Raw genomic sequence first — 13,568 nt, forward strand, 5'->3', positions numbered from 1 at the left:
CCTTGGCTAACTTTTGCCAACCAGAAATACCCACTTGATACTCTAATTCTGCAGGAGGACACTATCCTATCATGTCACCTAGGTTGCCAGTTCTGTGAAGGCCCCTCCTTCCAAACAACATGTCTTAAGCTTAATACAGAGCTCATGTAAAACATTCTTACACCACTGACCGAGATTTTGTGATTATTTTAAGAACAAGCTTTTGTTATGGTTTTTATTTTTTTATTATTTTTTAAATATAATTTATTGTCAAATTGGCTTTCATACAACACCCAGTTAATAATATTTACCAGATTATTAAAATAAAGACAAATTAATAGGTGACTAAACACATGGCCTTTGGTGATTTAACTTGGATATACATACACAAAAATATTATTGCGTTAAATATAATTGCAACACATAATTCTACTCATACCAATGAAGGTTAAGTCATGTATCACTCACAGGTAGCCTCGGAATCTGTTGAGGTCATTGTTTGGACTTTCACATTCTATCTTACTGGAGAATTTCTCTGGATCAACTTCAGAGTCCTAAAAACAAACAAAAAATATATATATACATATATATACACACACACACATCTACATATTTTAAAATCATGACACAAGAAAAATTCAAAGTTAAACCCTTGATATTTAAGTGTTTATCCTTTCACCAACTCTTAAGATAAAACTAATGCATTCTTGCTACAAAATTTAGGTCACAAATTGCCCAAATAAAGAAAATGAAGAACAGTACAGGCATAATCATAAATGAATATGTGGAATGGGGACGGTCCTGGAGCATTAACAAACATCTATAGGTCTTATTCATACACTAGAATCCATGCAGGACTCTCTGCAGAGAAGACCTTCTATTCATACAGCAAACACTCCTTTATGCAGAAATCACTGAAAAGCTGAAAATACTTTGTTGTTATTCTTTTATCATGTAGGGATTTTCGGAGATTAAATGTGTATGCGAACACTCTGAGCACATTATGCATTTATCCCAGCAAATTTTCTTTAAAAATTTAAACATAAGCTGGACGTCAGCATCTTACAAAATTCTCTAATGGATTAAATGGTAATTTTAGTATGCTTTATGAAACCCGTGAGCAAATAAACAAAATGTTTTTATAGAACACAGGCATGGATTCACTAAGAATAAGCCAGGGGAACCTTATCTCATTTCCTTGTTTTCATATGAAGGTTTGCCTAGTAAAAAAAAACTATTATTGACATATCTCATCAAGTATTAACGTATCACAGCAAAACATATGGAAAATGAGTTATATAATTAGATGATTTGATTTGCTAATCATTAATTTTTTAGTTCTTTTGATGTAGTAGAATCTCTATTATGTACTTTAAACATATTAATTTCTTAATATGAGGTAGGTGCTATAATTAGGTCTAATTAACAGATAAAGAAAGAGACACAGAGAGAAGATCAGTAATTTGCTCTAGGTCTCCACACAAGGAGGTGTTTAGAAACAGGATTATAATCTAGGTCGTGGGATTCCAGAGCACTCACCCTTAATTGATCCCAAAGTGTACTGATTAATCAACTGGTGTTACCTTCAGAATAGGCACTTAGTAGTATATAATGGAATCTCAAGTTGTACAAGATTTTTACAAACGTCTTAGTAATATAAATGTTCACAAAAGTGACAATGCGAAGCTGAGAGGCTTATCAATCACAGGATCTAAATTAAATCCATAGATAGAAAGACGGCCCAATGTTACACCATATCATGAAACTTACTAAAGATCAGGGCATTTATTTGGCTAAAACACTTTTTAGTTTACGAACTTAATGGTTCAGTTTAAGTCAGTTACCTGACTTAATGGTTCAGTTTTAAAAAGACTATTAAATTTTTAAAAACTTCATCTCAAGTGCTTCCAGAGACAGGGAAGGGAAACTAATATTTAAGCAATGTACATGATATTTTTACATACATTACTTCATTTACATCTCACAGCAATGCTATGAGACAGGCATCATCATTTCTATTTTAAGATAAACTGAGGCACAAAATAAGTGACTTGCCCAAGGCCACACAATAATGTAATAGGAGAGCTAGAATTCATTCAAACTCATGTTCACAGAACTTCACAGTTCTTGTTTCCCTCGCCACAGTGTGGTGAAGAGTCTAGAAGCCCTGTGGCATGAGAAACTACACAAGTCTCAAAAGGTCTGGGTATGTATGCAATTATACATTGTAGGAACAGAAGGTGATCGTTTCCATTGCAAAATAATTTTCCAAATTGCAAAATAATTCTGTTAGTTTCCTTTAATTCAGTTCCAAAAAATATAGGATCGCCAGACTAAAATGTGTGAACTTCAAAGTCATTACAGCCTATTATCTATAAAACACTTCCAGGGATATCTGGAAATGGATTAAGCCCTCTGGGCTTCTATTTTGTAATGGTAAAAATAAATTTAAAAATCTCATTTTCTGTCTCTGTGAAAAATGAGCTCGGTCATCTTCTGAAAGGAAAAATGTTAACAAGTCACCAAGTGAGAACACAGTATTTACCTGCTCTGCATATCCCCGAACCACCTGCCTCTGTTTTAAATTGCTCTCTCCATCGAGACCCGAAGTCTCAATGTGACAGATTCCATCTGGATCGGTGGAAAAGAGTAAGACCATGTCTGCAGGAATAACCTCATTACAGGAAAGGCGAATGAAATCCCCAACAGCAACGTCTTTCCAGCATTGGTCGACATATTTTTTCTCTTTCCTAACATTGGGGGAGGAAGGAAGTTTAAAGAGAATATTAAGACAGATACGCAGATAATCTTATTTTTTAGGTTTTGTGTATGATTTGAGGCATGTTTTAAGCATTTGGGGTGAATTTTAATCCATTAAATGCTAAAACGGAAGCCAGAGAAAACCTAAATTCCAGAATTTGCTTCACCTGAAAATTTAGTTATTTAGTTACTAAAACACATTTTTCAGCTCTTTAGTCCTTGAGATTTTTGAACTATTAAGCTGCTTGAGAGTAATTCTGGAATAAAACTAACGTTTGATAAGTTTATTCACGCATAAGGCAATTACTGCGTGCTGCCCTGTGGTCAGGTATCAAGAACTCACAAGTGCACAAGACATACCATCTACTTTCAAGGAGCTTCCCATCCTTTGGACAGGATGAATAATGAAAGAAAACATCAAGGAAATGAAATAAAAAATAAAATGAAATAAATAAAATACTCAGCGTTTTAAAAACCATTATACTGCTATTAACGCCTCTATCACTTAATAGAAATACTGATAAACAGTCATGAGTCTGCTGTAGCTGATCATTAGAAAGAAGAATGGCAAATTTTAAGTCTTTTCAAAAGTGTAGTTTTCCCATTTATATATTCATTTTAAAGGAAAGATACATCATTTGAGATTGTCTGCCTTAAATACCCTGCTTTATGTTAAAGTTTTTCTCATGCCTTTTCATACTAACCAGCATGAATGGCGCTTCACAAAGCATTTTCCTTAGAGTAGAATGAGGAAATCTGTATCAAAGAACATCATATCGACTAGTTCAGCAGCATTTCATATACAATGCTATCAACAAATATTAGGAAGGTCTGTCTCATTCCTCCATTGCCTACCAATGCAACTGGTAATTGTCACAAAAATACACTTATTTCCAAAGTAAAGATTTCTCTTCAATTACATTCATAGAGCTAAATATTCGAATTCATTGTCAAAGGAGGCTGAGCGATAGCTATATTCTAAATTATGCATCAGATCAAATAGAAATGCTACCTTAGGACAATGCTTGTACACTTTCTGCTATAGGGAATTATATCCGTTATCTCAAGAAATATTTAGCTTAAAAGGATACCTAAGAAGTACGTTTTCAGGATGCTTTTTCCCCAAATACCTAATGCACCAGGTTGAATCCAACTAAAGGAAATCCTCAATTACCTAAAGAGTTGGTTAGTGTAAGGAGAAAGGCAAATCAATGGTTTGTACCATCCTTTTTTCCTACTGTTTGTATACACCAGTTCACTCTTCATGGAAGGAAGTAAGAGAGAAGATCAAAAACACAGGCATGGGTCATATTTCAAAGGTTCAGTCCTACAACTCTAAGAGTAGTGATTTCATTCCATAGAAAATGGGGAGTCACAAGGTTCACCAGAAGAAGGATTTGATACTATCTCTACTTGCTAACTCCTGTGACAGAGTAATGGATGGATTTTGGGTGTCAGGCTAATTTGGAGTAGGAATGGCCAAAAAAAAAAAAACAACAAAACAAGAATGTAAAGTTATTGAAATAATTCAGGAGAAGAATGAAGATGATCAAAATTAAGGCAATAGCAACAGAGATAAATACAAGATTAAATCAAGACATGTTTGGGTTTTTCTACTTAGTACATGTTTTACGACTTAGTACACCATATTTCATGACTTACTACATGTAAAGAAGTTATAGAAGATGACATTATGGTTTCTAACTTGCCTGATGGGATGAGGAATGGTGCCTTTCGCCATGTGTCAAATTTTAGAAGCAACTGGTCACATGAGAGGGCAGATAATAAAAACTCAGACTGGAAAGGTTTTATCTGAAGTGGGATATAAATTGAAGACGTGCAGCAATTTGAAGGTTCTGATCTGAATTTCCAGATGTGAGTTTGGAAGTCCTAGGTACACAGACACCTATGTCAGACACCAGGTAAGGACATGAAATTCCTCAGGAAAAGAGACGTCAAGGCGATAGAGAAGTGGAAGGAGACCCAAGAGAAAATGGTATCACAGAAATCTAGGGAGAAGGAAAGTTCAAAAAGGGAGTCATCATAGTAAAAGAAGCTGCAAAGGGGCCATTCCTACAGCATTTATTTATTACGATGTCTGTTGACTATGGAAAAGGCTGATGGTGTAAAATTGTTGCTGGGGAGTGTGAATTAGAAAGTAAGACCTCCGTGAACCTAAGAATGCCTGAAGGTTGAAGAAGGAGGGCATGTCACGTTTAGCCTCTGAAAGGAATAAGGGGTAAAAGTAGCCACTGCAATGAAAGGTAAGTCAAAGGACAAAGGATGAGAGAATTGGACATGAACATGGGCTGTTGGGAAGGAGTCTATGGCAAAGGCAAGGTAGAAGATAGAACACAGAGTAGGAAAGGTGGTTGAGGTTTTGAAGAAACAGAAGTGCCTGGGTGGCTCAGTCAGTTAAATGCTTGACTCTTGATTTCGGCTCAGGTCAGGATCTCATGGTTGTGAGATCAAGGCCCCGTTGGGCTCCACGCTGGAGCCTGCTTAAGATTCTCTCTCTCTCCCCCCCTACCCCTATGGCACACGCATACATGCTTTTTCTCGAAAGAAAGAAAGAAAGAAAGAGAAAGAAAGAAAGAAAAAAACAACAAGGAATGGGATTAAGAACACAAATGAAAGGGGGCACCTGGGTGGCTCAGTCAGGTAAACAACTTCGGCTCAGGTCAGGTTACAGTCCGTGGGTTCAAGCCCCAGACTGGACTCTTCTGACAGCTCAGAGACCAGAGCCCTCTTTGGATTCTGTGTCTCCCTCTCTCTGCCCCTCCCACGCTTGCATGCATGCATGCATTCTCTCTCTCTCTCTCTCTCTCTCTCTCTCTCTCTCTCCCTCAAAAATAAATAAAACATTAAAAAAACTGAAAAAAAAAGGAAAAAAGAACACAGATGAAGGGTTACTATTATAATAAAAGGAATTAGTTCTTCATCTCAGGTCGGAAGAAAGTAGGTCTAAATGTGAATGATGCACAAAGGAATCTGGGATACATACATTCATGCTTAATGACCTCTACTTTTTCTATGAGGAAAGCTATGAGGAAAATTTGCTAAGAATTTTTGAAGTGTGAAGATAGGAAGAGAAGACAGACTTGAACCTTAGGGTTAAGAATTTTATTTTTCTTTCAAACATAAAAAGTAGGATTCCTCTGAAGGACAAGTTTATTTATTCTACATTGGAATGAAATTCAAATGAAGCCCATTTCATAACTGAATTAAGTTCACTGTCCCCTATTTGGAGTAAACACCAGGATTTCAAAAAAAAAAAAAAATAGCTAATTTGCCCAACAGCTAGCTCATTCAGATCAATAAACATATACTGATGTTCATTTATGCCAGTTACCACGTTAGGTGCTAAGAATACACAAATGGTTAATATATGTTCACCACCCTATTGAAGTTATGGTTGAAATTTGAAAAAGAGACACAAACAGTACTTTCTTAAGAGAGAGGTCTGTAGGTACAGGTTACTACTACTACTATGGAAGCCAACCGTTGGGGCGTTTAGTCCTGGAGGAGATGAGTCTTATAGGGTGATCAAGACTGACTGAGACAGGACCATGTCGAAGGGCCCCGGGCCCGGCGGCTCCGCAGCTTCCTCGGCGCCCCCGGCCGCCACCGCTCAGGTGCTGCAGGCACAGCGCGAGAAACCGCAGCTCTACACCTATGTTAGATACTAAAGAAGGCTTCCCCACAATCCATTTGCATCTGCTTTGACTGGTGGTTTCTATCAACCTACAAAGACTGACTTATTGGTGAGGGCAGCTGGACAACTCTGAGAGCAACTTAGAGAAATCCATCTTGGGCACACTCTATAAAGGAGCTCCTTCTCTGGAAATAGCACCCCAGATAAGTGCACAAAAGCAAGACACCTCGTGGACCTAATTTCCTCCCGCTTTCAACACCCTGATGCCTGAAGCTATGCTTGATACTAAAGGAAGTTTTCTCACATTTGCATCTTCTGTATTTTGAAATTGCAACTATGGACAGTTGTGGCTAATCCTAGATTGTCTTCCCTTCTTTTAACATCTTGGATGAATTTGGGGCACACTAATGTGTTATGTGAAGATGGATGTTGAATATACTGTGTAGATTCACCCCAGCCTGCCATCTTAAAATACCTGCATGGGCCACAGAATATCTGCGGAGAAAGTTTGGGTAAAATCAGTGCATATGACGATAGTGTGTAGAATTTGACAGCAGTATCAAGAGCTGATGAGGAGGAGAAGATGGAAAGGAGTCTAGCGACTTAAAAATCTCATAGCATTCTCTGTGAGATGAGTCAACAGATCCTACTGTTACTCTTGTTTTCTTCATGGAGTCAATGTCTCGTTTGAAGTGACTGAAGAATTAGCATCAATGAATAGTCTATTTAAAACAACGACAGCTGAGAATATTTTCAAAAAATTGAGGACAACCTGAAGTATGATCTGCTAATATCTGTTACAACTGATGGTGGTAAGAATATTGTGGAGCAGAAAAAAACCTCACTGGACAAATTTGCAAAGCTTATGAAATTGTAAGGTGTTTAAAGCCTGTGGTTGGTTATTCATTATATTATTCATCAGGTACTTTGGGGAAAAATACTTGAATCCATCATGTGTTACTGAACCATTAGAATCAGCAGTGAACTTCACTCCCTCTTGTGGACTTCACCATGATCAATTCCATGAATTTCTGTCAGAAAAAGAAACTGAATATTCTGATGCCCTACCACACAATAGTTTGATGGCTCAGCAGTGAAGTTTTCTTGTAATTTTCTGAGTTCAGGGCTGACATTGAAACTTTCCTGAATGAGAAGAATCATTCTCAACTACTACTGAACACTGAATAGCTTTGGAAATTGGCTTTTGCTGCAGACTTGATAAGGTTTTTTAATGAACTCAACCTAAAATTACAGGGCAAACAGCTTGTTTGCAAACCTTAAATTGTAGTTCAGTCATTTCGACTACTAATGTTTGAGTCACGTCCAGTTACTTTATATATTTCCTGTGTACTGTCAGAAGTTGAAACAAAGGCAAGATCTACATTCCTACACAAAGTTCCTGTGGATATGATTTCTAAAGAAAAACTACAGTTCTAACTGATTTTGCAGCTTGGTGTGAATGCAAAAGAAATTTTGTTATTTCAAAATCCATTTACCTGTGCAACTAAGGAGTTACACCAAACCTTCAAATGGAAGCGATTAAAAGGCAAATATCAAGACTCCAATATAATCCTACAAGTGTCTTCTAAGAGAAGGATATGCTCAATTAAAATCATGCTTGTGGAATGATAACGGCATTTGGCCATACCTATCTATGTGAAAAGACGTTTTCAAAGGTGAAATATATAAAATCTTATTACAGAATAAGTTATAAGTTTTTTTAGATTCTATATTGTTTATTTCTGCTCTGATCTTTATTATTTCTCTTCTTCTGCTGGATTTAGGCTGTCTTTGCTGTTCTGCTTCTATTTCCTTTAGGTGTGCTGTTAGATTTTGTATTTGGGATTTTTCTTGTTTCTTGAGATAGGCCTGGATTGCAATGTATTTTCCTCTCAGGACTGCCTTCGCTGCATCCCAAAGCGTTTGGATTGTTGTATTTTCATTTTCATTTGTTTCCATATATTTTTTAATTTCTTCTCTAATTGCCTGGTTGACCCATTCATTCTTTAGTAGGGTGTTCTTTAACCTCCATGCTTTTGGAGGTTTTCCAGACTTTTTCCTGTGGTTGATTTCAAGTTTCATAGCATTGTGGTCTGAAAGTGTGCATGGTATGATCTCAATTCTTTTATACTTATAAAGAGCTCTTTTGTGACCCAGTATATGACCTATCTTTGAGAATGTTCCATGTGTACTTGAGAAGAAAGTATATTCTGTTGCTTTGGGATGCAGAGTTCTAAATATATCTGTCAAGTCCATCTGATCCAATGTATCATTCAGGGCCCTTGTTTTTTTATTGATCCTGTGTCTAGATGATCTATCCATTGTTGTAAGTGGGGTATTAGGGTACCCTGCAATTACCACATTCTTATCAATACGGTTGCTTACGTTTGTGATTGTTTTATATATTTGGGGGCTCCCGTATTCGGCACATAGACATTTATAATTGTTAGCTCTTCCTGATGGGTAGTCCCTGTAATTATTATATAATGCTCTTCTCTATCTCTTGTTACAGGCTTTAATTTAAAGTCTAGTTTGTCTGATATAAGTATGGCTACTCCAGCTTTCTTTTGACTTCCAGTAGCATGATAGATAGTTCTCCATCCCCTCACTTTCAATCTGAAGGTGTCCTCAGGTCTAAAATGAGTCTCTTGTAGATGGCAAACAGATGGGTATTGTTTTTTTTATCCATTCTGATACCCTATGTCTTTTGGTTGGAGCATTTAGTCCATTTACATTCAGTGTTGTTATTGAAAGACATGAGTTTAGAGTCATTGTGATGTCTGTAGGTTTCATGCTTGTAGTGATGTCTCTGGTACTTTGTCTCACAGGATCGCCCTTAGGATCTCTTGTAGGGCTGGTTTAGTGGTGATAAATTCCTTCAGTTTTTGTTTGTTTGGGAAGACCTTTATCTCTCCTTCTATTCTGAGTGACAAACTTGCTGGATAAAGGATTCTTGGCTGCATATTTTTTTCTGTTCATCACACTGAAGATTTCCTGCCATTCCTTTCTGGCCTGCCAAGTTTCAGTAGATAGGTCTGCCACTAGTCTTATGGGTCTCCCTTTGTACGTTAGAGTCTGTTTAACCTTAGCTGCTTTCAGGATTTTCTCTTTATCCTTGTATTTTGCCAGTTTCACTATGATATATTGTGCAGAAGATCGATTCAAGTTACGTCTGAAAGGAGTTCTCTGTGCCTCTTGGATTTCAATGCCTTTTTCCTTCCCCAGATCAGGGAAGTTCTCAACTATGACTTGTTCAAGTACACCTTCAGCCCCTTTCTCTCTCTCTTCCTCTTCTGGAATTCCTATTATATGGATATTGTTCCATTTGATTGCATCACTTTGTTCTCTAATTCTCCCCTCATACTCCTGGATTTTTTTAATCTCTTTTTCTCAGCTTCCTCTTTTTCCATAATTTTATCTTCTAATTCACCTATTCTCTCCTCTGCCTCTTCAATCAGAACTGTGGTCACCTCCATTTTATTTTGCACCTCATTTATAGCATTTTTAGCTCCTCCTGACTATTCCTTAGTCCCTTGATCTCTGTAGCAATAGATTCTCTGCTGTCCTCTATACTTTTTTCAAGCCCAGCGATTAATTTTATGACTATTAGTCTAAATTCTGGTTCCGTTATATTGCTTGAATTGTTTTTGGTCAATTTGTTAGCTGTCGTACTTTCTGGAGTTTCTTTTGAGGAGAGTTCTTTCATTTCATCATTTTGGGTAGTCCCTCAGGTGGCTCCAAACTGCAGGGCACTTCCCCTGTACTGTCCAGAGTAACTTGTGTTGGCGGGCAGGGCCGCAGTCAGACTCAATGTCTGCCCCCAGCCCACCGCTGGGGCCATCATCAGACTGGTGTGTACCTTACCTTCTCCTCTCCCAGGGGCAGGACTCACTGTGGAGTGGTGTGGCCCCTGTCTGGGCTACTTGCACACTGCCAGGCTTGTGGTGCTGGGGATCTGGCATATTAGCTGGGGTGGATCTGCAAGGTGCACAGGGGCGGGAGGGGCAGGCTTAGCTTGCTTTGCTGTCGGTGATCCCTTGCGGGAGGGGCCCTGTAGCACCGGGAGGGAGGCAGACCCACCTCCGTGGGCCTCTTGTCTACGCTTGGCTCCGGAGAGTCCATTCTGCTAGTCTTCTGGCAGTTTTCTGGGTAATTTAGGCAGATGTGGGTGGAATCTAAGCAATCAGCAGGACAGGTGAGGCCAGCATCCTCCTTTGCTGCCATCTTCATGATAGCATTTTTAATTGTGATGTAAGAAGCAGTCAGGCAGCTCCTCAGATTGCAGTCTTCCACAGGATCACGACAGATTTTACCACCAACAGCTCCGTGGCCCTGCAATTTGTGATGGTCACTATTGGGTGGTTCCCAGAGACCAAGCTGAGATAATCTGGTGGCAGATTTCTCAAACCACACCATAGGCTCAAGTCAGAAGAAATCACTAGAGAGCGGGTCCTCAGGACTGGTGCTGACTAGCTGAAACGGGGGAGACTCCGGGGCAATTTCCAGGGGTCTAGCTTGGGCACCTGAACACTTGGGTTTCAGTAGTTTTGTTTTTGACACACTTCTATTCTCTTGAAACAAATCTTAATACCTTATACACGGCTGCTATTTTAAAGGCAATCTTAAGAAAGTTAGGTTTTCCATAATAGCTAATTCCAACTTAATTGAGGTATAATAAAGTTTAAATGTTTAATTTCTATATTAGTGTTTATTTCCCAAGATACTTGCCCAAAGACAAGCACCATGTGAAAGACCACATATTACAAACAAGAATCAAATTATCTGCACAGAAATGTTAATATGCTTCTTCCAGAAGCTTGTACAATTTAATGGCTCCCACCTTCACCTTAATTTTGCTGAGGAATAATTTGTTCTCTAAAGTGATGCCTTTGTATTTCATGGGAATTTAAGTTGTTAGCATGTTTAAATCAACAAGGCATGATCTTAGAGCCTACTTTTATTTCTTTATATCCTTATAATTTGTTCTAAGAACAATGTGAGGGGAGGGGGGAAAGGTAAGCAGTAATTCTTCTGCAACACCAAACAAAATAAAATTACATAAAATAATAGACAAAAAGAAAATTACCTAATTCTACTTTGAAATGCAATCACAAAATGGCATCTTGGGATAGACTATAAACAATTAAATAGAATACTGCATCTTATCTTTAAATTTATATGCAAATTATCTAAAATAGATGTGGACTATGTCCAAAAGGACACCTTAGAAAAAAATCATACCAGGTCTCCCACTAGGCAATTTTAATATTTACAAAACAGTGTCCTAAGGAGTTCTCAGATGTTGATTAAATGACTTAATAATGTGACAACTGTAGCTAGTAGTTATTACTAGCCTACAAAAATGATCATAATGGCGAACCTTTACTTAGGACTTAGAAAGGGCTGAGTTTATTGCTTACTGTTTTATTACTATTAGATTCCTAATGAAGGGAACTGGGGTTCCACTAGCTTATGGAGTGTGCCTAAGGTAATCCAGCTACTAACTGAGAAAATCAGAATTAGAGTTTATTTATAACAAGTTAGAAAAGCAAACAGGGGTGCCTGGTGGCTCAGTCAGTTGAGCATCCAACTTCAGCCCAGGTCATGGTCTCATAGTTCATGAGTTTGAGCCCCACGTCAGGCTCTGTGCTGACAGCTCAGAGCCTGGAGCCTGCTTTGAATTCTGTGTCTCTCTCTCTCTCTGCCCTTTCCTTGCTTGCTCTCTGTCTCCCTCTCTCAAAAATAAACAAACATTAAAAAAAATTTTTTTTAAAGAAAAGCAAACAAACACATGTTATCAACTTTAAACTACCACTAAAAGTCAGTAATTATTTATATACAATAACTTGTATTTAAAAAATACTTATAAGAAGCATTCTTCCTGTTTGCTAAACTTGGTACTCTGGGTAATCTTAAAATTGATCAAAATCTCGATTCTTTGCTCATCATATAATCATTCTAAAATACTGTTTCTTGCAGTTAGTTTTTAAGGGTAAGGGTGTATCAACACCACCTGTCTATCCTTGGCATATGATAAAGACTCAAATACCATCAAATGATTCATACCAATGTTTCAGTAAAACGCTCATGACTTTAAAATAAAAACCATGAGCTTTTACTGTTATTCTCAGTTTTCTACACAATACAACAGTTTTTTCTGGTCGCTTTAAATAGACAAGAGTATAAGAAAAAAAAAACACACAGACCAAATTTTCCCTTATCTAAGTACAAGTCACATCATCTTACAAAGGAGAAAAAAAAAGTTATTTGTTTTGTTTTGTTTCTAGATCTTTAAAACAAATATCGAGAAAGTCACTGGAGAATTCTAATAACGAACGAAATTCAGAATCCCACAGGTTTTAGCTTAAGTATCACTTTATCAGAGCAGCCTAACTATTTCCTCTGTGGCTCACATAAAATTAAAGACAATTCCATGAGGACAAGTCTTTGAGTTCTTTTTCTCCCGAAACTAAACAACAAAAATTATGTCATCTGGTTGAACTTTTGGTCAGCCAAAAGAGCCTAAAATTTGTTCAAAATGTACTGCTTTTTATTATAAAACTAGACTTTTGAACCTACATGTCTTTTATTCAGACTTGGTAACTAGAACAGAATCTCTAGTCTGACAAATTTAGAATTACAATCTAAAAACTTAGAGTCTACATAAGAACACTAACGTCAATCCAAGAAATGTACCAAATGCTCTGAGATGTCAGAAGAAGGAGTGGCAACATCTGCCCAAAGGAACCTGGAAAGTCTGCTCAAGGGGCTGAGAAGTGCTTGCCTACCTCTGGGCTCAAAGCTCAGCCTTTCAGCTCTTCATCTGTTTTCTCTTAGGGCTTTAAGTCCAACTCCTCACTTCAAAATCATCTCTACACAGACTGATGACTTTGTCATTTCTTATCATAGCTTTTCCTTCCTTCCAGAACTTCTGCACTATGTTCCTGTTTGCCTGGGGGGCATTTCCACTTGGATGCCTGTCTTGCTCTCATTTCCAGCTCATCCTACCCCTAAGGTGAATGTAATGCTCCCTACTTCTATCAGTGGTACTTCTACTCAAAAATCACAAAAGTTCACCAAATTCAACTGGGTTCTTCTTCACAGTACCTCTGTATGCACCCCTTCCTGTACTTTGCATCTACTCCCAGCAGTGCTCTGGAATGATTTGCAGAGG

The 13,568-nt window shown here is 37.8% G+C and overlaps 1 protein-coding gene across 2 annotated transcripts in view; it reads right to left on the reverse strand.

Annotated features, from left to right (window-relative positions):
- The window catches only part of ATP10D (ATPase phospholipid transporting 10D (putative)), a 107,119-nt gene that overhangs the window by 60,115 nt on the left and 33,436 nt on the right, over positions 1–13,568 (reverse strand). For both annotated transcript variants that reach the window (XM_007075911.3, XM_015534760.2), the window contains 2 exons: positions 2,525–2,729; positions 448–533 (listed from right to left, as the gene is read on the reverse strand). In XM_007075911.3, the coding sequence (XP_007075973.1) occupies positions 448–533; positions 2,525–2,729 (291 nt within the window). The remainder of the gene's footprint in view (positions 1–447; positions 534–2,524; positions 2,730–13,568) is intronic.

Source organism: Panthera tigris, chromosome B1 (genome assembly GCF_018350195.1).
Source record: "Panthera tigris isolate Pti1 chromosome B1, P.tigris_Pti1_mat1.1, whole genome shotgun sequence".
Taxonomy (NCBI): Eukaryota; Metazoa; Chordata; class Mammalia; order Carnivora; family Felidae; genus Panthera; species Panthera tigris.